Source organism: Catharus ustulatus, chromosome 4 (genome assembly GCF_009819885.2).
Source record: "Catharus ustulatus isolate bCatUst1 chromosome 4, bCatUst1.pri.v2, whole genome shotgun sequence".
NCBI lineage: Eukaryota > Metazoa > Chordata > Aves > Passeriformes > Turdidae > Catharus > Catharus ustulatus.
Window position 1 is genome coordinate 1,473,265 of NC_046224.1, and position 24,378 is coordinate 1,497,642.

At 44.4% G+C, this 24,378-nt stretch overlaps 2 protein-coding genes across 6 annotated transcripts; one reads left to right on the forward strand and one right to left on the reverse strand.

The window, feature by feature from the left end:
• Positions 1-124: 124 nt before the first annotated feature.
• Positions 125-14,059, reverse strand: CEP41 (centrosomal protein 41). Of its 3 annotated transcripts, XM_033058969.1 has the most exons (12): positions 13,973-14,059; positions 13,617-13,680; positions 12,988-13,035; positions 9,258-9,319; positions 8,628-8,697; positions 8,203-8,300; positions 6,347-6,375; positions 5,171-5,322; positions 3,424-3,491; positions 3,188-3,302; positions 2,036-2,251; positions 125-1,618 (listed from the first exon to the last, which is right to left on the reverse strand). In XM_033058969.1, the coding sequence occupies exons 1-12, from the start codon at positions 14,003-14,005 to the stop codon at positions 1,470-1,472; spliced, it is 1,104 nt and encodes a 367-aa protein (XP_032914860.1). In that variant the 5' UTR covers positions 14,006-14,059; the 3' UTR covers positions 125-1,469. The 3 variants fall into 3 exon arrangements, with proteins under 3 accessions (XP_032914860.1, XP_032914861.1, XP_032914862.1); XM_033058970.1 differs by lacking the exon at positions 6,347-6,375 and having other exon boundaries at positions 8,174-8,300; XM_033058971.2 differs by lacking the exons at positions 12,988-13,035; positions 13,617-13,680; positions 13,973-14,059 and adding an exon at positions 10,925-11,314.
• Positions 14,060-14,232: 173 nt separating this feature from the next.
• On the forward strand, positions 14,233-24,313 carry MEST. 3 transcript variants are annotated; one of them, XM_033058579.2, is made up of 12 exons: positions 14,233-14,304; positions 16,071-16,225; positions 17,432-17,511; positions 17,884-17,961; positions 18,332-18,468; positions 18,688-18,746; positions 20,224-20,264; positions 20,405-20,475; positions 20,956-21,057; positions 22,204-22,280; positions 22,649-22,712; positions 23,706-24,313. In XM_033058579.2, the coding sequence occupies exons 2-12, from the start codon at positions 16,072-16,074 to the stop codon at positions 23,821-23,823; spliced, it is 981 nt and encodes a 326-aa protein (XP_032914470.1). In that variant the 5' UTR covers positions 14,233-14,304; position 16,071; the 3' UTR covers positions 23,824-24,313. The 3 variants fall into 3 exon arrangements, with proteins under 3 accessions (XP_032914470.1, XP_032914471.1, XP_032914472.1); XM_033058580.2 differs by having other exon boundaries at positions 23,493-23,744; XM_033058581.2 differs by lacking the exon at positions 23,706-24,313 and adding an exon at positions 23,264-23,416.
• The last annotated feature ends 65 nt before the right edge of the window (positions 24,314-24,378 follow it).

The following is a 24,378-nucleotide window of genomic DNA, read 5'->3' on the forward strand; positions in this document are numbered from 1 at the left end:
TTTTTGATCCCTCCTCACCTGCTGCAATCCCTAGGGAATGGGGAGCTGAGCCCCTGCCCACTCCCAGCTTTGCCAGGCTCTCTCAAAGCTGCAAAACAAACAACAAAAAAATCACCCCAGCAGATGGTGTATTTTACATTTTATTAAATTAAACAATCAAACCTCTCAGCCTCTGCACAATTTGTCTCTGCTCCAAACAACACCAAGAGTCCAAATCCACACAAATCCATGAGATGGTGGGAAAGTACATCCAGTCCTTGATTGATTCCTTGGATTTGGAGGATTTCAAACAGCTCAGGCCAGTTTTGTTTCACCAGGAGGTTTTCACAGAGCAGCCAGAGGTTCTGGATCTGTCCCCCACAGCTGGATAGCAAAATCAGGATTTTATCCAATGCAATGAGACTTCCAAGAGCTCATGGAGCTGGAAAATTCTATTCCCACAGCAGCAGGATCTTACCAGACTGATCCTGCCAGTCCTGAATTCACACTCAGAGACACAATAAATGATAAAAGTGCTCAGGGATGTCCAGTCCTAAGCTGCCAATCTGGAAATTATGTGCCATTTCTCCTACTTTTAGTCTTTTCACCAGAATGATCCCAAAATCCCCAGGGAGTTTTGGGATGTGTTGAAGATTTTCAGCTTCAAAAAGGGGAAAAAAAACCCCAGAGTCCAAAAATCCACACAAAGATCATGATAAAAAAGCAGGATCAGCAATGCCAGATGGAAAAACTGAATCCCTCCAAAGTGTCTCACAGGCAGCTCAGGAAAATCAGAATTCCCAGGTTATCCAGAAGCATCAACTCAAGGAAAATTGTGCTACTCATTTTCCAGGAAATCTTCACCCTCTGTTCAGTTCCACATTCCCTGCTGGAGTTTAGGGATCCTGGTGAGGCAATAGCAGCAAATTTTTCCTTCAGCCACCCTGAACCTTCAAGAAGCTTCTAAAAAACCTCTGGAAAAAGAAGTTACTGGGAAAAAAAATTCCAGTTATTCTCCTTGAAAAAGACACAACTACTCACAAAGTGTCCACGAGCACCAAGTGGGCAATAAAAACATCTTCATTACAAATATTTCTGGTCATTATCATAATTTATTTTTATAAACCAACAAAAAACTCTTTCAGGATCTTCTCTCACTTTTGGCAAGATGCTGAATGTCTTTATTTATTTCTGCTGTGCTCACAGATGATCTGTGATCTGTTCACTCTCACAGCTCCAGGCTGGCAATGTTAGGGACACAAATTCCTCCAGCTGGACTAAAAATTCTTTGGGACAGTTTTCTACTGGTCCCAGTTTGTTCCCTCCCCTACAAAACCAGTTCTAGCAGCTCTGTCCTGCACCATCCCTGCTTGGAGGAAACATCAGTGCAGCTTCCCAGCCTCACCCCAGCTCAGAATTCTCACTGTGGCTGCTTTTCCCTGCCCATTCCTAAAAGCAGTGCCCAGAATTCCCAAAACCTGGCTGTTTCTTTATTTCCAGGGTCTGTTCTGGGTGCTGCTCCTGCTGTGGGAGTGGCTGCTCAGGGAGGATGTGGTGCCAGCAGTGATGGGGAGGCTGGGGCTGCTCCTCACCGATGAGGATTTGGAATCGTGGCCTGAGCCGCCCCGGCTGAGGCGACCTGTGGGACAAAAAACAACAAAAAAAAACCAAACCCAAATCAGAAATTGGCTGTGCACAAATGGCTGCTCCATCCCTGGGTGTGTCCAAGGCCAGGCTGGAGGGGTTTGGAGCAGTCTGGGATAGGGGAAGGTGTCCCTGCTCATGGAGGTTTAAGGTATTTCCCACCCAACCATTCCATGATGAGGTTGAAGAACATTCTGGCAATGCCTTGGAATTTTAGCTTTTATATTTTTCAGATATACTGCATTGGTGCATGATTCTAAATTCCATATAAAGTGTTAGTTAAATATATTGAATTAAGGGCAGATGAAGTTAATTACATTGAAGGCCCTTCATTAAATTAATTAAATATATCCCGGTTTATTCTTTTGTCTGGACTCTGTTTTAGGCAAACCCACAAAAGTATCACTCTTACTGGCAGTGTCTGAAGGGATCTGCTCCTCAGCCAGGTATTGCCTTAACTTCTGCAGATCATCAGCAGAAAATCTCCATTTGTTCTCTGCAGGGATGGGGGGCACTCTGGGAGCTGCTCTCCTGCGGGCGCTTCCCGTGGGGGCCGGCACCTGGCAGGACAAGGGGAGGGTGCCCGTGATCAACCCCTCTGGAATCTTCTGGGCAAGGACCTTGAGGCCTGCAGGGACACAGAGAATCTGTCAGCACAGCTGCAGGGCTCAGGAGGGAGCAGCTGGAGGGGTTGGTGGAGAGATGGAGAAGTGTGGGCAGTGGGAGAGGGGAATTCTGGGTCCTGCTCAGGTGAGATCCCACATGGAATAACTCTGGGAATAAAAACAGGAGGATTTGGAGATGCTGGAGAGGGTCCAGAGATGGGCCTGGAGCTGTTCCCAGAGTTGGGAATGTTCCCATGGAGAAGGGAAGGATGCAGGGAGAGCTTCCAGAACATTCCATGCCCTAAAAGGGCTCCAGGAGAGCTGGAATTTGGGAAAGCCACAGAGGGACAGGACACAGAGAAAGGGGAAAGGGGAGATTGGGGAAGGAATTGCTGGAATTGCCAGAGAATCCTTGGATCCCAAGGAAGGATTGGAGCAGCCTCGGATGCTGGGAGGTGTCCCTGCCATGAGCTTGGAGCTCCCTGCCCAGGCAAGGCAGGCCAGGATTGTGGGATTCAGGACACTCAGAATCCATGCAGAGGGATTGGGATGGAAAGTGGGGATAGAAAAGAGAGGCCCAGGGAAGGGAGAGCCTTGATGGTTTGCTGAGATTGCAAGGGAAGGCCCTGGATGCATCAATTCCTTGGAGAGGAGATGGATCCAATGTCAGGTTCTGGAGAGCTGGAGAAGGGAAGGATGCAGGGAGAGCTTCCAGAACATTCCAGGGCCTGGAGGGGCTCCAGGAGAGCTGCAGAGGGACTGGGGACAAGGGACAGCACACAGGGAATGGGGAAGGAATTCCTGGAATTGCCAGAGAATCCCTGGATCACCCAAGGCCAGGTTGGCACAGTGGGAGAGTTGGAACTGGACAATTCTTCAACCCAACCCCTCCCATGAGTGCACAACCCAGATATTTCCCATCCCCAGCTCCCACCCCGAGGCAGAGGCAGCTCTCTCACCCCCAGACAACATGAAGAGGTTCTCAAAGCCCCTCTCACACATGGTGGTGGCTGCCTGGCTGGCCAGGCGCTCGTCGTTGTCGTAGACGATGATGATTTTCCCATGGGCGTTTTTCTGCCGTGGCACAGCTGTTAAGGAGTCACTGCTCAGCTTCAGAGGGGGTTGAATCATTTTAGGAAGGAAAAAACTTCATACTCATTTTGGGAGCCCCCTCATGTTTCCATGGAAAGGATACATATTCCAGAATATTATTTGTGTATGGATTCATGGTTCTGGATAACGTTGCAATGGGGTAGGAATAAGCTGCAGAAATGGAAAAAAAAAAAGGAAAAATTATCCAGAGGATGAACAGCAACAAGATTGTTAATTCTGTGTTTTGTGGGGCTGGGTGAGCTCTGAGAACACCCAGAGAGGTCCCAGCTGGGCACAAAATGTGGCCCAGAGCTGAAATCCATGCCCAGGTGCCTGTGGCTGCTTGGTGGGAACTGAGAATTTGGGATTTTCTGTGCTGACCCCCAGGAGAACACCCCAAAAATGAAATTACAGAGCTGGGATTGTGGGTGTGGGGTTTGAGTAGAAGTGTGGGATACCACAGGGTGGAAAAGATGGAATTTGAGGTTTTAGAATGTGGTAATAGATAAAAAACAAGATGGGAGTTTGTCTCTTTTGCTTCATGGGGTTTTGGAATTGGACAGAAAAATCCACATTGCAGACCACAGGGGGGTGGGTATTGGGTTAAAAGTAAAAATAATTTAGGTGGCTTTTCTTAATTGGACAATTTATCCTTAAAAGGCTTTGTAGACAGAGATACATCTCTATTTTTAGCTTGAAGTGCTGCAGCACTCACTGTAGCTTAGATAAGAATTAAAAGATCTGAGGCTGAACTAGAAATATCGAATCGAGCATTTAATTTGAAAAGGAAATAAAAATAAAATAAAATAAAAAATAAAATAAAAATAATAAAAATATAAAATAAAAATAAAATAAAAATAATAAAAAATAAATAAAAATATTTAAAAATAATAAAAATAATAAAAAATAAAAATAAAATAAAAATAATAAAAAATTAAAAAATAAAAATAATAAAAAATAAAATTAAAATAATAAAAATAAAATTAAAATAATAATAAAAAAATAAAAAAATAAAAAAATAATAAAAAATAAAATAAAAATAATAAAAATATTTAAAAATAATAAAATAAAAATAAAATGAAAAGAATAAAAAATAAAAATAATAAAAAATAAAAAGAATAACAATTAAAATAAAAATAATAAAATAAACATAAAAATACTAAAAAATAAAATAAAAATAATAAAATAAACATAAAAATAATAAAAATAAAATAAAAATAATAAAAAATCAAATAAAAATAATAATAAAATCAAATAAAAATAAAAAATAATAAAAAATAAAATTAAAATAAAAATATTTAAAAATAAAATAAAAATAAGAAAAAATAAAAATAATAAAAATTAAAATAAAAATAATAAGATAAACATAAAAATAAAAAATAAAATAAAAATAATAAAAAAGAAAATAAAAATAATAAAAAGAAAAAAATAATAAAATAAAAATAAAAATAATAAAAAATAAAAAATAAAATAAAAATAAAAAATAAAAATAATAAAAAAATAAAATAAAAATAAGAAAAAATAAAATAAAATAATAAAAAATAAAATAAAAATAATAAATATAAAAATAATAAAAATAAAAATAATAAAATAAACATAAAAATAATAAAATAAACATAAAAATAATAAAAATAAAATTAAAATAATAAAAATTCAAATAATAAAAAATCAAATAAAAATAATAAAAAATAAAAATAACAAAAAATAAAAATAATAAAATAAACATAAAAATACTAAAAAATAAAATAAAAATAATAAAAAATAAAATAAAAATACTAAAAAATAAACATAAAAATAAGAAAATAAAATGAGATAGATGAAAAAAGAACCCAAGCTCAGTGGCAGCTGACCTCCCACGATGTGACACTGCTCGTAGGCGTCGCGGTCCCGCACGTCCAGCAGCAGGAAGGGGCAGTCAGGGTAAGGCCTCTCCCTGCCTTGCCTGTCCTCTTTTTTGGGAGAATCCTTCTCCATGTCCAGCTCCCCAACCCCACTGATCACACTGCAAAGGGATAAGGAATGGTTTTGTGGTTTTGTCTCCAAGTTTGGGAAGAGCTGGGATAAAGATTTCTCTCCCTGGGATCCCTTCTCGTGGTGGGGATGGAATTTTCCTCAATGCCAGAATGGTTTGGGTGGGATGGGAGCTAAAAAATCTCACTGCACCCCCTGCCATGGGCAGGGACATCTCCCACTATCCCAGGCTGCTCCCAGCCCAGTCCAACCTTGGATATTTCCAGGGAATTCTATTCCAGCCTCCCCTAATATCCCTGTGTGACTCTGAGATCATTCCCTGTGTCTGTCCCTCCATATCCACACAAAAATCACCAACAGGAATGCACATGGCAGAGCTGAACACTGTTACCCCAGAATCCAGGAATGTGGAAACCCCACAAACACATTTCCCTGTCAGAGCATCATAGGTGACAACCAAACCCAACAGGAAAGAAAACAGGAAGAAAATTCTGTTTTTTGAGGCACCTCTGCAGGGTGGAGCGCTGGGATTCCTCCAAAACAGGACTGGGCTGAGGAAATCCTGCCAATCCCAAACCCAGGTTTAACCATGAGAAATAAGGATAAAACCACTTTGGCAGCAGTTTAAAACCAGCTTTGAGCTGGGCTCAAAGATAAAACAGGAAGAAAATTCTGTTTTTGTGAGGCACCTCTGCAGCGTGGAGCGATGGGATTGCCCAGAACAGGACTGGGCTGAGGAAATCCTGCCAATCCCTCCCTCTCACCTACAAACCCATGAGAAATAAGGATAAAACCACTCAGCAGTAGTTTAAAAACCAGCTTTGAGCTGGGCACAAAGATAAAACAGGAAGAAAATTCTGTTTTTTGAGGCACCTCTGCAGGGTGGAGTGATGGGATTCCCCAGAACAGGACTGGGCTGAGGAAATCCTGCCAATCCCAAACCCAGCCTTTAACCATGAGGAATAAGGATAAAACCACTCAGCAGCAATTTAAAAACCAGTTTTGAGCTGGGCTCAAAGATAAAACAGGAAGAAAATTCTGTTTTTTTGAGGTACCTCTGCAGGGTGGAGCGCTGGGATTCCCCGGAACAGGACTGGGCTGAGGAAATCCTGCCAATCCCAAACCCAGCCTTTAACCATGAGAAATAAGGATAAAACCACTCAGCAGCAATTTAAAAACCAGCTTTGAGCTGGGCTCAAAGATAAAGCAAGAAGAAAATTCTGTTTTTGAGGCACCTCTGCAGGGTGGAGCACTGGGATTGCCCAGGACAGGACTGGGCTGAGGAAATCCTGCCAATCCCTACAAACCCAGGCTTTAACCATGAGAAATAAGGATAAAACCACTCAGCAGCAATTTAAAAACCAGCTTTGAGCTGGGCTCAAAGATAAAACAGGTAGAAAATGAAGTTTTTTGAGGCACCTCTGCAGCATGGAGTGTAGGGATTCTCCAGAACAGGACTGGGCTGAGGAAATCCTGCCAATCCCAAACCCAGCTTTAACCATGAGAAATAAGGATAAAACCACTCAACAGCAATTTAAAAACCAGCAGTTGGGCTCAAGGAATCACCAGCTAAGATAAGGCAGAAGAAAATTTTGTTTTTTGAGGCACCTCTGCAGCGTGGAGCGCTGGGATTCCCCAGAACAGGACTGGGCTGAGGAAATCCTGCCAATCCCAAACCCAGCCTTTAACCATGAGAAATAAGGATAAAACCACTCAGCAGCAACTTAAAAACCAACTTTGAGCTGGGCTCAAAGATAAAACAGGAAGAAAATGAAGTTTTTTGAGGCACCTCTGCAGGGTGGGAGTTGTTCAGGAACAGGACTGGGCTGAGGAAATCCTGCCAATCCCTCCCTCTCACCTACAAACCCATGAGAAATAAGGATAAAACCACTCAGCAGTAGTTTAAAAACCAGCTTTGAGCTGGGCACAAAGATAAAACAGGAAGAAAATTCTGTTTTTTGAGGCACCTCTGCAGGGTGGAGTGATGGGATTCCCCAGAACAGGACTGGGCTGAGGAAATCCTGCCAATCCCAAACCCAGCCTTTAACCATGAGGAATAAGGATAAAACCACTCAGCAGCAATTTAAAAACCAGTTTTGAGCTGGGCTCAAAGATAAAACAGGAAGAAAATTCTGTTTTTTTGAGGTACCTCTGCAGGGTGGAGCGCTGGGATTCCCCGGAACAGGACTGGGCTGAGGAAATCCTGCCAATCCCAAACCCAGCCTTTAACCATGAGAAATAAGGATAAAACCACTCAGCAGCAATTTAAAAACCAGCTTTGAGCTGGGCTCAAAGATAAAGCAAGAAGAAAATTCTGTTTTTGAGGCACCTCTGCAGGGTGGAGCACTGGGATTGCCCAGGACAGGACTGGGCTGAGGAAATCCTGCCAATCCCTACAAACCCAGGCTTTAACCATGAGAAATAAGGATAAAACCACTCAGCAGCAATTTAAAAACCAGCTTTGAGCTGGGCTCAAAGATAAAACAGGTAGAAAATGAAGTTTTTTGAGGCACCTCTGCAGCATGGAGTGTAGGGATTCTCCAGAACAGGACTGGGCTGAGGAAATCCTGCCAATCCCAAACCCAGCTTTAACCATGAGAAATAAGGATAAAACCACTCAACAGCAATTTAAAAACCAGCAGTTGGGCTCAAGGAATCACCAGCTAAGATAAGGCAGAAGAAAATTTTGTTTTTTGAGGCACCTCTGCAGCGTGGAGCGCTGGGATTCCCCAGAACAGGACTGGGCTGAGGAAATCCTGCCAATCCCAAACCCAGCCTTTAACCATGAGAAATAAGGATAAAACCACTCAGCAGCAACTTAAAAACCAGCTTTGAGCTGGGCTCAAAGATAAAGCAGGAAGAAAATTCTGTTTTTGAGGCACCTCTGCAGTGTGGAGCGCTGGGACTCCCCAGCTCCTGAGTTGCTCAGGAACAGGACTGGGCTGGGTGTCCCCTCTGGGCTCCCTTTGCCATTTGTCCCCTCTTCATTGTCACCTGCAGCATCAGAATCTGGGGAGAGAAGAGGACACAGGAGGTAAACAAGCAGGTTTTAAGGGCAGTTTCTATTCCTGGAAAGAAAAGTGTGACAGCTTGATCTTCATCCTCTTAATGAGAATTTAACCAGAGCCTCCTATTTAAAATAATAAAGAGCCAACAAATTTTTTTTTAGGGTTTGACATCTCATTTGAAGAATAAAATAGAATTTTTGATGTGGGTTATCTGCCAGCATGAGGCTTTTCCTACTTGCAAATTTTTTATTTTTTTTTTCCCAGTCTGGAATTGCAGCAGGCCACAGGTGAAATTTTATTTTGGTTTTTTTTTTTTCCCTTTTGTCACCTGGCAGTTTGTGCAGCTCCTCCTTTGTCACTTCTGAGGTTTCATTGGACAGGGAGGCGACCTGGAGAACCTGCAGGGCACAAAAGCACAGAGACACTGATCCCTCACACCCACAGCTCAAGGAAAACAATCTAGGAAAACAAAAAAATAAAAATCCCAAATCTGCAGAATCCAACATCTCCAAGTTCAACCTTCCCCCACTGAGAAGACAATTTTTTTGTTTTTTTTTTCTAGTTTGAAGCATTTTTTTTAACCAGCTCTTTGTTTTCTGAGCAATTTTTAATTTATTTAAATATTATTATTTACTGCTTTTAAATAAAAATGCACAGAAAGCCTTGAAATTCCAAATGCCCAACTTCTCCAGATAAACCTGGGCTGTGACTGCTCCACACAAAATTCACATTTAGTGCTGATTTTTCTTGCAAGATGCTTGAAGATCCTTCAAATAAAAGGAATAAATTTCAAAAGTGGACTCACCACAAATTTTAATTTGTAATTAAAGGCATTTGGCCACTGTGGAAATGAATGATTTGTTTTTATTAAAGGCAGGGAGAAGCCAAGACAGAATAATTACAGTTAAAGCTAAATAATTAGAGAGGAATTTTTATTTCTGGAAGATTTTGTACTCACCAACTGAGCAAAAGTTGTCACCTTCAGCCTTTTGAACAGCTCATCCTTTTTATACCTGTAATCTTCAAAACAAAAAAAAAAAAAAGAACAAGGTTAATTTTCAGTTCATTCCCAGATTTTTTTTTAGACACCAGGTCATGGCTTAAACACAATTTTTCTCTGAGATTCTTCTACAGCCACATAGGAATTCTAATTAATACCAGTTATAAAGAGAAGTTCTAATTAATACCAGTTAGAAATTCTAATTAACACCAGTTATAAAGAGAGATCTTGTCCAGATATGATGAAGTGGAAGAAGCAGATTTAGCTGCTTTTAAACTCAAATGTGAATTTATTTTTATTTTCCATGGAATTTTCTCCTTTCCCTGCTGGTTTTTGGAGCCCACTGGAGTCACAAAGCTCCTTAAACCAAAATATTCATTTGCATTAATTTTTAATTTGTGTAAATTACAGCACAATCAGAGCATGTCTTTGGAAATACCAAGCTAAACAGGCAGGTTTTATCTTAATTTAATAAAAAAATCTGACATTTTATACTTTATCTGACAATTAAATTGGATTTTTTTTGATACAGGTCCCTCAAGGAAGGGATAGCTGACACAAGAAACTGGACTAATTGAGTCTTAATGGGTAATTAACACAAGAAACTGCACTAATTGAATTTTAATCCTGAAGGCAGCTTAGGGAGGAAGAAAACTGAGCAGGGCAGTTGGAAAAAATCCAGAGCAGAGATTCCCAGATCCTGGAGATGCAGAGGAAGGGAAAAATTCCTGGAGGGGAAAAGAAAAAACTCCTGGAGGGGAAAACAAAAAAAGCTCCAGGAAGGGAAAACAAAAAGCTCCTGGGTATCTGTAGGAACATCTTGCTATGGAATAAACTCTCCTGGGAAGTTTTGTCCTTTGGGAAATGCAGGGTTGGTCCCTCTCCAGCTGTCCCAGCTCAGGATCTTTGGCAAATCCACTCAGTTCAAGGATTTTAAATCCTCTAAAACCATCTGTTGAATGTTGTATTAGCTTAGGGGAGATGAGGGAGAAGGGGGAAGGGATCCTGAGCACATTCCTGTAGTCATCACACACACAAAAAATAAAATTTCCCTGTGGGATTTGCTTCTGGAAATTCTCAAGCTGTGTTTAAAGAGCTACAAGAGGTCAAGACATTTAACATCCTACCCCAAATCATTTTGATTAGGCTGCAAAATAAGCACCTCAAAAGTTGTCTTAGGGAAAAAAAAATATCCACTGTGCATCCAAAGCACAGGAGGAGCAGAAATTGGATTGGAGGATGAGGAGATGCAGAATCTGAATTTCAGGATGTCAATTCACTCGTGGTTTGTGTAAAACCACCTGGTTTCAACTCCAAAAAAAGCCAGCAACAATTATCTCCTGTCATTATTTCCCTTTTCATCTGCTCAAGGATTAAAATTGTCCAGCCAAGAGCCTTTCTGTCATGGCAAATAAAGTTAATTTAGAAGGAGAAATAAAAGCAGCAAAGCTTGGACGGATAAAAACAGCGGTGTAGTAAAAAAATGCAGCACCTGGATGGTTCCTTCTCACCTCAAATAAGGAATTTTTACCCCAATTAAATCCTGGATTTTGCCTTTTCCACCCAAAATGCCTTCCCTGAGAGCTCAGAATTGCTGCTGCAGCTCCAAAACCAACCCCACGTACCCGGTCCGGTCCTGGCGGATCCGTTGGAATTTTCTGACATGGTTTTGTTGGGATGGTTCTGTTTTCCAAGGATGGGTTTTGGAGAGGAGGGAAACAAGAGCAGAGAGAAGGAAGGGAGCTCCTGTGTGTCCTCAAGTCAATCCTCCAAAGGATGGATGATGGTGGGTGCAGCTCTTTAATTTTTGATGGGGCGGATTTAAATCGCTCAGGTTACATAAGGGACAGAGAGGAGCCTGTGCTGGGGATTTCAATCTCAATCCAAAGGGTGTCATCTATCCCTGAGAAACCACAGAGGAAAATTTCCTCCACTCCCTGGGAACAAACACAACGTGGCCATTCAGCCTGTAGAGAATGAGAAAGTTCCTCCCCTCCAAATTTAAAAAGGAGGGAATAAAAGAAGTGCGTGGAAAAGATCTGAAGGGAGATTGGAAAAGCACACACACAAAAAAAAATAAATCAAGATTTTCAACAGAAATAAAAAGCAAAGCAGTGTCCAGCAGTGAAATCTCAGTCATTTTGGAAAGCTCAAGGTCATTCCTCTTTTTATTTTCTACAGAAATAAAAAGAAAAGCAGTGTCCAGCAGTGAAATCTCAGTCATTTTGGAAAGCTCAAGGTCGTTCCTCTTTTTATTTTCCCCCTCCCCAAAGACCTGCAGTGTTTGGGAAATAAAAGCCCAAACCTGACAAACACAGCACAAACAAAGAGCTGGTTTGGATAAATAAATTCCTTCACAAAGTGGGGCTGAGAACTAAACCTAAATCCTAATTAATCCTCCTTCATGGAGGTTTCTGTTCAATTCAATTTTTTTTTTTTACCTCCATAAATGGAGCTTTGAGGTTGCTGCTTGTGTGAGAATAGTCTGGGAATAAAATCATAAATCAGCAATTTATTGGGAAAAATGATTTGAAAAGAATATTTTCTCACCAAAACCAGAGAAATAAAAAGAATTTAGGCCTTCATGAGCCTGAACAGTGTTCAAAATATCAGAGTTTAGTGCTGGTGAAATCAATGAAAATACAAGGAATGAGCTTGGATTTTTCCTGTCTTGGAGAATTGATGGGAATTTAATTGATAGGAATTTAAATTATGTAAAGAAAAATTATAAATTTATAGGAATTGAAAATGTATAAGGATAAAAGGTAGCTTGACAGGAATTTAAATTGAATAAAAAGATAAACTGATAGGAATTTAAACTGTATAAAAGATAAATTGATAGGAATTTAAATTGAATAAAAAAATAAATTGATAGGAATTTAAATTGTATAAAGATAAATGATAAATTGATAGGAATTGAAAATGTATAAAGATAAAAAATGACAGGAATTTTAATTGAATAAAAAGATAAATTGATAGGAATTGAAATATTATAAAAATAAAAGATAAATTGATAGGAATTGAAAATGTATAAGGATAAAAGACAACCTGACAGGAATTTAAATTGAATAAAAAGATAAATTGATAGGAATTTAAATTGTATAAAAGATAAATTGATAGGAATTTAAATTGAATAAAAGTATAAATTGATAAGAATTTAAATTGTATAAAAGATAAATTGATAGGAATTGAAAATGTATAAGGGTAAAAGATAACCTGACAGGAATTTAAATTGAATAAAAAGATAAACTGATAGGAATTTAAATTGTATAAAGATAAATTGATAGGAATTGAAAATGTATAAGGATAAAAAATAACTTGGCAGGAATTAAAACTGAATAAAGATAAATTGATAGGAATTTAAAAATAAAAGATAAATGGATAGGGATTTAAATAGTATAAAAAGATAAATTGATAAGCATTTAAATGACATAAAGATAAAAGAGCTCAAGTTGTGACCTAAAAGTGAAATAAAGTCTCAGAAATGATCCATTAATCTTCCCAGCCTGGATTTCTCAGCTCAGAGAACTTCCAAGAACAAAATCCAATAACAAAACTGCACAAAGAAGATTTCCTGCTTGGATTGTGAAATTAAATCTGGGGAGATTTCCAAGGAAAAGCTGCTGGAATTCATCTCCTGCTCCCTGAGTTTTGAGCCAACCCATCCTGCTCCTCCCCAGGTACTCACTTCTTTTGATCTCTTCCATTTTTTCCATGTATTTTGATAAACTATTTCCTGTAAGAACAACCAAAAAAAATCAATTTATTGCAATTATTTATTTAAGTAAATCCATGGACAGGAATTCCAAGATCAGTAATTTCTACAACAGAGCCTGACCCGGTTTAAATCTATTTAACCTCTAAAATTTTATTTAAAAATTAATTAAAAATTTTAATTAAAAATAAAATTTAAAATTATTTTTTTTTTAAAAAAAGAAGAGTAGAAAAAATAAATTAAAAGTCTTAAGACAACAAAAATTTTAAACATGTGGTCATTACACACAGAGCGTTTAATCTCAATTTTCAGGTGATGTGTGAAGATAAACACACTCTAAAAAATATATACATTAAATACACATTAGAAAAATATATAAATACACATAAAATTGTATATTTTGTGCTTGTTTAAATTCCAGCTTTGAGGGAAAATTGTAAATAGGAAATTTTTATAAGCTGCAAGCAAATCATAACCACAATAAGGATTCTGCAGTGATGGGATAAATTAGCTCAGGACAGAAGGAATTAAGACATTAATTATATTTTTTTTGCATTTTACACCCATTTTGGGCAGTTTTACCCCACAACAATTTCACTTACCGGTATCCAGCCGAGTTTTTACATGTTGGTACTTGGGATTCGAGGGGATGCGCCGGGTTAGAAGCTGAAAACGGAAAAGATGAGAAGCCAAAATTAAAAAAAATAAAATAATAATAATTTAAAATGCAGCACAGAACAGAAAATGCGATTTGAAGCGGTTTAAGAGACATGAAAGAAAAACTTTTGAACCCCCATGTCGCTATTAAACCCCGCTGATTTAAAGCCTTAAAAGGAGAATTTCTACCGTTATCTCCCCACACGGAGCTCTCCCAGCTCCGGGACCCGCACGAACCATTCCCCCCGCTCTCCCCCGCGTTCCCCGCTGGATTCTGAGAAGGAAAAACCCCTCACGGCACCTGAGGGTCGCCGAACCCGCCCCGAGCCGACATCTCCCCTCACGGCCGCTCCGCTCCGCCCGTCCCTCACGCGCGGCCGCGCTCCCGCCTCCCGCCCACCCCCCAACTACGCGCGCTGCCATTGGCTGCCCGCCGCGCCCTCAGCCAATCAGAGGCGGCGCAGCGAGCAGCGCGCGCGTTGCCCGGCAACGGGAAGGACGCGGCGGGGACGGGGGGAGGAGGGAGGAGCTGCGCATGCGCGGAACGGAGGCCACGCCCCCTCTCCCTCCGTGGCCCCGCCCCGCCGGGAGAGCGCGATGGCGGCGCGCGCCCGCGGCAGCACCTGAGCGCAGGTGAGAGCGGCGCGCGCGCGGGGCCGAGGCCACGCCCCGCGCGTGAGGGAGGGGGCGTGGCCTGAGGGGGAAGGGGGAGCCACGGGTTGGGTTGTGGGCGGGGCTTAAAGGGGTGTGGCGACGGGGCGGGGCTTTGGTGGGTGTGCCGTCAGGTGGGTGTGTCCCCCCGGTGGGTGTGTCCCGTCTGGTGGGTGTGTCCCCTCCCTTTGACTTCCATTGGCTCCCTGAACCACGTTGGGGTCATGACCTCCCAGACCCCAATAGGCTCCTGACCCCCCCCATTGACCCCATAACCCCCCCAGTGACCCCATGGCCCCACTGAACCCCCCTAATGACCCCATAACCCCACCAGTGACCCCATGGCCCCACTGAACCCCCCTAATGACCCCATAACCCCCCCAGTGACCCCATAACCCCCCCAGTGATCCCATGGTCTTACTGAGCTCCACTAATGACCCCATAACCCCTCAAGTCCCCCTAGTGACCCCATAACCCCCTCATACCTCCCAATTAGCTCATGGCCCCACTGAGCCCCTCTAATGACCCCATAACCCCCCAGTGACCCCATGGCCCCACTGAACCCCCCCCCAGTGACCCCATAACCCCTCAGTGACCCCATGGCCCCACTGAACCCCCCCTAGTGACCCCATAACCCCCCAGTGACCCCATGGCCCCCTGTGGACTCTTAGTGGGGTCATGCCCCCCTAGAACCCCATGAATTCACAACTCCCCTTCAGACCCCTCATGGATCCACATCTCCCCCCACAGCATCCCAATGACCCCATACTCCCCCTCAAACCCCAAATGGCCCCACAATTCCCCTCAGACCCCAAATGACATCGATGTTCCCTCTCAAACCCCAAACCTTCGCTGGACCTGCCACCCTGGGGAAATGAAGGTTATAGGAATGGGACAGTTTTGGGACATTCAGGTTATAGGAATGGGGCAGTTTTGGGGACATGCAGGTTATAGGAATGGGGCAGTTTTGGGCACATGCAGGTTATAGGAATGGGGCAGTTTTGGGATATGCAGTTATAGGAATGGGGCAGTTTTGGGTCATGCAGGTTTATAGGACTGGGGCAGTTTTGGGGACATGCAGTCAGAGGAATGGGGGAGTTTTGGGACATGGACAGGTTTGTAGGAATGGGGAAGTTTTGGGGACCCAGAGCTGGGTTCTGGGGACCTGGGAATGCAGCAATCCCGCAGTGATCCCACAGTGATCGCACAGCGATCCCGTAGTGATCCCTCAGTGATCCCACAGCGATCCCGTAGTGATCCCTCAGTGATCCCACAGCGATCCCGCAGTGATCATACAGTGATCCCGCAGCAATCCCACTGTGATCACTCAGCAATCCCTCAGTGATCCCTCAGTGATCTTGCTGTGTCCCGCAGTGATCCCTCACTGATCCCACAGTGATCCCACAGCAATCCTGCAGTGATCCCACAGTGATCCCACAGTGATCCTGCAGTGATCCCACAGTGATCCTGCAGTGATCCCACAGTGATCCCACAGCGATCCTGCAGTGATCCCACAGCGATCCTGCAGTGATCCCACCGTGATCCCACAGTGATCCCGCAGCAATCCCAGTGATCCCACAGCGATCCTGTAGTGATCCTGTAGTGATCCCGCAGTGATCCCGCAGTGATCCCGCAGTGATCCCTCACTGATCCCGCAGCGATCCCTCACTGATCCCGCAGTGACCCCGTGTGCTGTCCCACAGTGATCCCTCACTGATCCCTCACTGACCCCGTGTGCTGTCCCGCAGGATGAAGGAGTGGTGGCTGCAGCTGGGGCTGCTGGCCGTGCCCCTCCTCGCCGTCTACCTGCACATCCCGCCCCCGCAGCTGTCCCCGGCGCTGCGCTCCTGGAGATCCTCGGGGAGCTTCTTCACCTACAAGGACCTGCACATCTTCTACAGAGGTGACAAAGGGGTGGCCTCGGGGACACTCCTACAACTGGTCAAGGTGGTGACACATCCCTCCTGGATCTGCTGTGGGATCCAGCAGGGATGGATCACTGGGGAAAATGGGATCTTGTACCTCGGTGGGAGGGATCCCAAGAGATTCTGATGGATGCCAGCATGGAAAAGACACTGGAAACCTTTTCTGCAGCAGCACAGAGGCTGCTGGAATTAATTTGGATAATTAAATCCCTTGATTGATTAGGGTGAGGTTTCCAAAGGGAAGCTGCAGTGGGAATCAAACCCATCCTTGGTTTTGGGATGGATTCCCAGTGGGATGAGCAGCAATTCCCATCCTAGAAGGGAGGAATTCTGGGAAAAGCTCACACTGAGGTGTCCCATTCTCCCCACAGGCTGCTGGAATTAATTTGGACAATTAAATCCCTTAACTGATCATGGTGAGGTTTCCAAAGGGGAGCTGCAGTGGGAATCAAACCCATCCTTGGTTTTGGGGAGCACAGGGAGAGGCAAATTCCCAATGGAATTCCTGTTCTAGAAGGGAGGAATTTTGGGAAAAGCTCACTCTGAGGTGTCCCATTCTCCCCACAAGTTGCAGGAATTAATTTGGATAATTAAATCCCTTGATTGATCATGGTGAGGTTTCCAAAGGGAAGCTGCAGTTGGAATCAAACCCATCCCTGGTTTTGGGGAGCACAGGGAGAGGTGAATTCCCAGTGGAATTCATGTCCTAGAAGGGAGGAATTTTGGGAAAAGCTGACTTTGAGGTGTCCAGATCTCACAGGCCACTGGAATTAATTTGGATAATTAAATCCCTTGATTGATCATGGTGAGGTTTCCAAAGGGAAGCTGCAGTGGGAATCAAACCCATCCTTGGATTTGGGGTGGATTCCCAGTGGGATGAGCAGCAATTCCTGTTCTAAAAGGGAGGAATTTTGGGAAGAGCTCACTCTGAGGTGTCCTGATCTCCTCACAGTGAGATCCATCCTTGATTTTGGGGTGGATTCCCAGTGGGATGAGCAGCAATTCCTGTCCTAGAAGGGAGGAATTTTGGGAAGAGCTCACTCTGAGGTGTCCTGATCTCCTCACAGGAGAGAATTCTCCCCATCCTTGGTTTTGGGATGGATTCCCAGTGGGATGAGCAGCAATTCCCATCCTAGAAGGGAGGAATTTTGGGAAAAGCTCTGAGGTGTGCTGTTCTCCCCCAGATTCCAGCGGCGCCGTGGGCAGCTCCGATGTCGTGGTGCTCCTGCACGGATTCCCAACGTCCAGCTACGACTGGAGCAAGGTGAGGGCTTGGAATCTCAGCAAATCCCAGGATTTTCAGCTCCTGGGTTTGAGCAGGCAGCACAGCAGGGCTGGAGGATATCACCTTGTTCCTCTCCCAGTGTGAAATCCAAGCTCTTTCCACATCCCACAGTCCAGGAAAACAAGCCACAACAATTCCTTGGCTTTTTTTTAGGGAGGATAATCTGGATTTATTGGGAGATTTTGGCCTCCTGCTGTTTTCTTGGAGCAGGAAGGTTCTCCTGGGATGGAGATGTTTCCATCCTCTGCTCCCTCTGGATGCTTTTTAAATGCACTTTAATGCATCCCATTGCTTTTTAAATGCATTTTAATGCACCCCACTGCTTTTTTAATGCATTTCTCCTCTTCCCAGATCTGGGAAGGGCTGACCCAGCGCTTTCACCGGGTGATTGCCCTGGATTTCCTGGGATTTGGATTCAGTGACAAGCCTGTGAGTACCCTGCCACGAGGATTTTCGTGGTTGCTTTCGGCCCAGCACTCCGGAAAATTGGTTTTTGCTATCCAGGAGACAAATTGGATTTTCTCCTCCCATTTACCTCTGGACAAGGGGAAAGTGGAAGGGATGGGGAAGGGTTGTGGTGGAGCTTCAGCTGGGTTTGATGGGACTCCAAAATGCACTTTGGAGCACAGACAGTGGCCTTGTGGACACCACAGGACATCCCAAACACACAGTCCAGGCTTACAAGCTGCTCCTTTCCATATTCCCAATTCCCACCTTCCTCCCCTGGGGTGTTTATTCTGGAATGTGCAGGCTCCTGCTGGCTCAGGCTCTCACTGGGACCCCTCTCCCACTTTTGCAGAGGCCCCATGGCTACTCCATCTTCGAGCAGGCCACCATCGTGGAGGGGCTGCTGCGGCACCTCGGGCTGCGGCACCAGAGGATCAACCTGCTGTCCCACGACTACGGGGACACGGTGGCCCAGGAGCTGCTCCACAGGTCCCTGCCACCCCTCCTGCCCTCTCTTGTCTCCTCCAAGATGATTTCCAGCAGATAAGTGGAAGGACATGGTGCTGGATCCCCTTGTCCTTGTGCCTGAGGTGTCTCAGGGCACATTCCATCTGTCCAGTTCCCCAAGGATGATCCCACACGATTTGGGTCATTTCTGGAGCCTGGGGAGCTTTGGTTGTGTTTCAGCTTCTTCTCTGCTGTCCCCAGGTATGAGCACAACAAAACTGGAAGCATCCTGATCAACAGCCTCTGTTTGTCCAATGGAGGTAAGGGTTGGGATGGGATCCGTGGGATGGAATCTGTGGGATGGGATCCATGGAATGGGATGGGGATCCATGGGATGGGATGGGATTAATGAGATGGGCATCCATGGGATGGGATCTTTGGGATGGGGATCCATGGGATGGGATCTATAGGATGGCATTCATGAGATGGGGATCCATGGGATGGGATCTATGGGATGGGGATGCATGGGATGGGACAGGATCCATGAGATGGGGATCCGTGGGAGGGGATCCATGGGATGGGATCCATGGGATGGGATGGGATGGGATCTGTGGGATGGGGATCCATGGGATCAGATCCATGGGATGGCATCCATGAGATGGGGAATCCATGAGATGGGATCCATGGGATGGGATCTATGGGATGGGGATCCATGGGATAGAATCCATGGGATCCATGTGATGGGGATCTATGGGATGGAATCCATGGGATGGGATGGGATCAGTGGGATGGGATGGAATCCATGAGATGGGATCCATGGAATGGGATCCCTAAGATGGGGATCCCTAAGATGGGGATCCGTGGGATGGGATTGATGGGATAGGATGGAATGGGGAACCATGGGATGGGGTGGGATCTATGGGATCCATGGGATGAGGATCCATGAGATGGGAATTCATGGAATGGGATCCATGAGATGGGATCCGTGGGATGGAGATCCATGGGATGGGATCTTTGGAATGGGGATGGGATGGGGATGGGATGGGGATGGGGATGGGGATGGGGATGGGATGTGATTGATGGGATGGGGATCCATGGGTTGGGGTGGGATCCATGGGATCCATGAGATGGGAATTCATGGGATGGAGATCCATGGGATGGGATTGATGGGATGGGTTCCATGGAGTGGGGATCCATGGGAGGGGGATCCATGGGATGGGGATCCATGGGATGGGATGGGATCTATGGGATCCATGAGATGGGAATTCATGGGATGAGGATCCATGCGATGGGATAGAATGGGATCCATGGGATAGGGACCCATGGGATGGGATTGATGGGATGGGGATCCATGGGATGGGGTGGGATCCATGGGATCCATGGAATGGGAATTCATGCGATGGAGATCCATGGGATGGGATTGATGGGTTCCATGGAGTGGGGATCCATGGGAGGGGGATCCATGGGATGGGGTTCCATGGGATGGGATCCATGGAATGGGATGGGGATCCATGGGATGGGATCCATGGGATGGAGATCCATGGGGTGGGGATCCCTGAGATGGGGATGGGGATCCATGGGATGGGATCCATGGGGTGGGATCCATGGGTTGGGTTGGCCTTCCCACCTCCAGCACCCAAACCCCAAGGATTGCAATCAAGGTGCTCTAATTAACCAGGAGCATCAATCCTGGGGCTGTCTGGGCCACGTTCACATTCCCATGAGGGGGGCACAAACTGGTAATTGTGGAACAAAACCCTTCCAGCCTTACAGCTCCATTCTGTGATGTCCTTGCAGGGATTTTTCCAGAAACCCACTACCCCCGCTTCATCCAGACGGTGAGCTGCTCCCCTCTCTGCTATCCCTGAACCCCAAAATCCCAAATAATCACCTCTTGGAGGCCCCTCAGGGCTCTGAGGGTGGCAGAAGCTTTATCCATGCTGAGCTGTGCTCTCCCCTTCATTCCCTTCCTCCCCAGCTCCTCAAGGATGGGGGGTTGCTGTCCCCCATCATCCTACGGCTCATGAACTTCTTCTTCTTCTCTGGAGGGTGAGTTGGGTGCTCATCCCAGGGGGAAAATGCAAAAATGAGAAGGGATTCTTGGCTAGGAGGGTGGGGAGACCCTGGGATAGAATTCCCTGCATGCCTGGAAGTGTCCAAGGCTGGGTTGGAGCACCCTGGATAATGGGAGTGAATGATCCTTAAATTCCCTTCCAAGCCAAAGCATTCCATGATCCCATAAATCAGGGTTTAGCAGGGAACAAATTCCCTGGCACTGTCCCCAGAGAGGACACTGAAATCCTCCCTCTGCCACAAGTGTTGGAATTACACATTTCAGAGGCAACAAAACCCCTGCACCATCAGATTTTGTATTTTTAGCAGTGTTTAAAACCCTTTTTTTTCCCCAAAAAAAGCCCTTTGAGGCTGGGGGACATCTCAGCACTTGAACTGAAGTGCTGGAATTTAATTTTTGAGTGATTCCCTGACACAGCTGCTGCTGTGTGTCTCTAAATTCCATTTTTTTTTCAGGCTTGGAGCAGTTTTTGGGCCCTACACTCAGCCCTCCCAGGCAGAATTCTGGGATATGTGGACAGCAGTGCGGAATAACGATGGGAATCTGGTTATGGACAGGTACCTGGGCATGAATTCCTGCTTGAGCTTCATGTCACACCTCTCTGAGCTTCCCAGAGCTCTGCCAGGCTCTCTCTCTTCTTTTGGAGTCTGGGATCAACATTACATCCCAAAAAACAGCTGGTGGTGGAAGGGAGGTGATGTTGGATGATGCAAGGCAGGGAAATCTGAGATGTGGAACCTGGGGATTTTTTAATTTGGAATCCAGTTTGGATTTGAGGTGGTTTTGGTGATGATTGGAGCTCAGTCTGGTTTTGTCCCAGAAGAGATTTAACTCTGGATTTGAACTTTCTGGGCCATTCCCAGAACTCTCAATCCCTAATCCTCAACTTGGGAATTTTGGGAGGAAACATTTCTTCCACTTTGTGCCTTTGAGAAGGATCTTGGGCTGATGATTGAGTTCAGTTCTTTGTCACTTTGTCCCTTTGAGAAGGATCTTGGGTTGAGTTCAGTTCCTTGTCCCTTTCAGAAGGATCTTGGGCTGATGATTGAGTTCAGCTCCTTGTCCCTTTGTGCCTTTGAGAAGGATCTTGGGTTGATGATTGAGTTCAGTTCCTTGTCACTTTGTGCTTTGAGAAGGATCTTGGGCCTGGTGATTGAGTTAATTCCTTGTCACTTTGAGAAGGATCTTGGGTTGATAATTTAAATTCAGTTCTTTGTCACTCTGTCCCTTTGAGAAGGATCTTGGGCTGGTGATTGAGTTCAGTTCCTTGTCCCTTTCAGAAGGATCTTGGATTGAGTTCAGTTCCTTGTCACTTTGAGAAGGATCTTGGGCTGATGATTGAGTTAATTCCTTGTCCCTTTGAGAAGGATCTTGGGCTGATGATTGAGTTAATTCCTTGTCACTTTCAGAAGGATCTTGGGTTGATGATTGAGTTAATTCCTTGTCCCTTTGAGAAGGATCTTGGGCTGATGATTGAGTTAATTCCTTGTCCCTTTGAGAAGGATCTTGGGTTGATGATTGAGTTAATTCCTTGTCACTTTGGGAAGGATCTTGGGCTGTTGACTGAGTTAATTCCCTTCCCCCAGAGGGAGAACACTGAGCCCAGGGGTGATGGAAATGCAGATCCCACCTGGATCTCGTTGTGTCCACACCCCCAGGAACAAATTCCAGCATCCAGTGCCTAACACCAACTCTTCCTTCAGTGTCTTGCAGTACATAAACCAGAGAAAGAAGCACAGAGAGCGCTGGGTTGGGGCTCTGATGTCTACCTCAGTCCCATGTGAGTAGCAATCCATTCCTTTCCTGGCTGGCATTTTTGGGATTTGCCCCCTTTTCCCTTCCAGCCTCTCCTTCCACTCATCAACCTCTGGTTAATTCTGAGCTCAACTCCAGATTTTCAGCAGGGATAACATTCCCTGCCTCAGAGCTGGTTCTCCAGGGAAGCTGAGGAGCTTTTCAATCCCAAAAAGTTGCAAGAAGATAAAAAATTTTGGGTTGGAGGCTGAACTTGACTCCAAGGCAGAGCAAAATTCAGAGCTGGAAGCTTCCCAAGCTTTGTGTGAGGAGGGAATAACCCCTGGGGATGTTCTAATTAATGAATCAATTAATTTACAGAATAAAAAAGCTCTGTCTGTGTTTCCCTTGCAGTGCATCTCATCTATGGGCCCCTGGACCCTGTGAATCCACACCCAGAGTTCCTCCAGCTTTACAAGTAAGAAATGGGAATGTGCAACTGGGCCTTCATTCCAAGTTTTTTTGGCTGGCTCTTCCTTCACTTCCATCCTCACAGAGGCTGTTTTTAATTCCCTCTGTCACCTGCACACCCAGGTGATTCAGTCAGAGCAGTTTGGAAATTGGTTCTGCATTTTAATCACCAAAAAATCAGGATTTTCTGTCCCTCCCATGATCCATTTTAAAACCACACAGGGAAGATTTGTGATTTTGTCTTCCAAACTAACTTGGCTCAGATAGAGCTGGGTTTATTTTTTTTTAAATCCCAAAAAATGGGCAGAATCCTGCAAGAGGGCTGAGGTTTTTTTTCCAGGAAGGCGCTTCCCATGTCCACACTGTCTGCATTTTAAACCAAAATCAGAATTTTCTGTCCCTCCCATGATCCATTTTAAAACCACACAGGGAGGAAGATTTGTGATTTCCAAACTAACCTGGGGCAGATAGAGCTGGGTTTTTTGTTTTTTTTATCCCAAAAAATGAGCAGAATCCTGGCTGTGAGTCTGCCTTGCTCTGTTTTTTTTTTTTTTCCAGGAAGGTGCTCCCCATGTCCACAATGTCTGCATTTTAAACCAAAATCAGGATTTTCAGTCCCTCCCATGATCCATTTTAAAACCACACAGGGAAGATTTGTGATTTTCTCTTCCAAACTAACCTGGGTCAGATAGAGCTGATTTTTTTTTTTTTTTTTTTTTAAATCCCAAAAAATGAGCAGAATCCTGGCTGTGAGTCTGCCTTACTGTGTTTTGTTTTTTTTTTCCAGGAAGGTGCTTCCCATGTCCACAGTGTCTGGATTTTAAACCAAAATCAGGATTTTCTGTCCCTCCCATGATCCATTTTAAAACCACACAGGGAAGAGTTGGGATTTCCAAACTAACCTGGGTCAGATAGAGCTGGGTTTTTATTTTTAATCCCAAACAATGAGCAGAATCCTGGCTGTGAGTCTGCCTTACTCTGTTTTTTTTTTTTTTTCCAGGAAGGTGCTTCCCATGTCCACAGTGTCTGTGCTGGATGATCACATCAGCCACTACCCCCAGCTGGAGGATCCCACAGGATTCCTGAATGCCTACCTGAACTTCATCAACTCCTTCTGAGCTGCTGCAGCTCAATTTTCACTTTTTTTTCAGAAAAAAAAAAAGATTTTTCTCTTCCACATGCAGCACTGTGCTCACACCCTCATCCTGGGCTGCCAAACTGAGTGAAATTCTTGGAGAATTGGAAAAATGAGGGGAAAAAAAAGCAGGATGCTGGCAGCTCCTCCAGCCCTGCACTCCCCTTCTTGCTCAGCTAAACTCTCTAAATAGAGAAGCAGAGGTTTAAATTAACATGAAATCAGAATTTCTTCCTTGTTCCCTCACACAATCCCTCCCATCCCAGTTTTCCATGTGGGATTTTTCCCAATTTTACCCAGGAAAAGGCTGCCCTGAGCTTTGGTTGTTACCTGACATAAAGCTCAGAGAATTGAATCTGCCTCAAGAGATGGAGTTGAATCTCTCTCTCTCTCTCTCTGTACATTGATTTTTCTGTGTGGAAGAAGAGACAGTCACAAAAATGTTGCAAAGGTGGAGGTTTGAGGTGGTTTTTAATTGTTGATGTTGGGATTTAATAGCATCCCTTTAGCAATAAGGGATTTTGAATAAACAGCCATT

What these genes read in the sequence shown, in the direction of transcription:
- CEP41 (XM_033058969.1), bottom strand. Translation starts at nt 14,005, where the DNA reads ATGTCGGCTCGGGGCGGGTTCGGCGACCCTCAG. An exon ending in TCCTGAGCAACTCAGGAGCT is followed by an intron (nt 6,376 to 8,202) that starts GGGGAGTCCCAG and finishes CAGTCCTGTTCC; the next exon opens with GGGGAATCCCAGCGCTCCAC. An exon ending in CAAATAATATTCTGGAATAT is followed by an intron (nt 3,303 to 3,423) that starts GTATCCTTTCCA and finishes GTGCCACGGCAG; the next exon opens with AAAAACGCCCATGGGAAAAT.
- MEST (XM_033058579.2), top strand. Translation starts at nt 16,072, where the DNA reads ATGAAGGAGTGGTGGCTGCAGCTGGGGCTGCTGGCCGTGCCCCTCCTC. An exon ending in TTGGATTCAGTGACAAGCCT is followed by an intron (nt 17,962 to 18,331) that starts GTGAGTACCCTG and finishes CCACTTTTGCAG; the next exon opens with AGGCCCCATGGCTACTCCAT. An exon ending in CCTCTGTTTGTCCAATGGAG is followed by an intron (nt 18,747 to 20,223) that starts GTAAGGGTTGGG and finishes ATGTCCTTGCAG; the next exon opens with GGATTTTTCCAGAAACCCAC.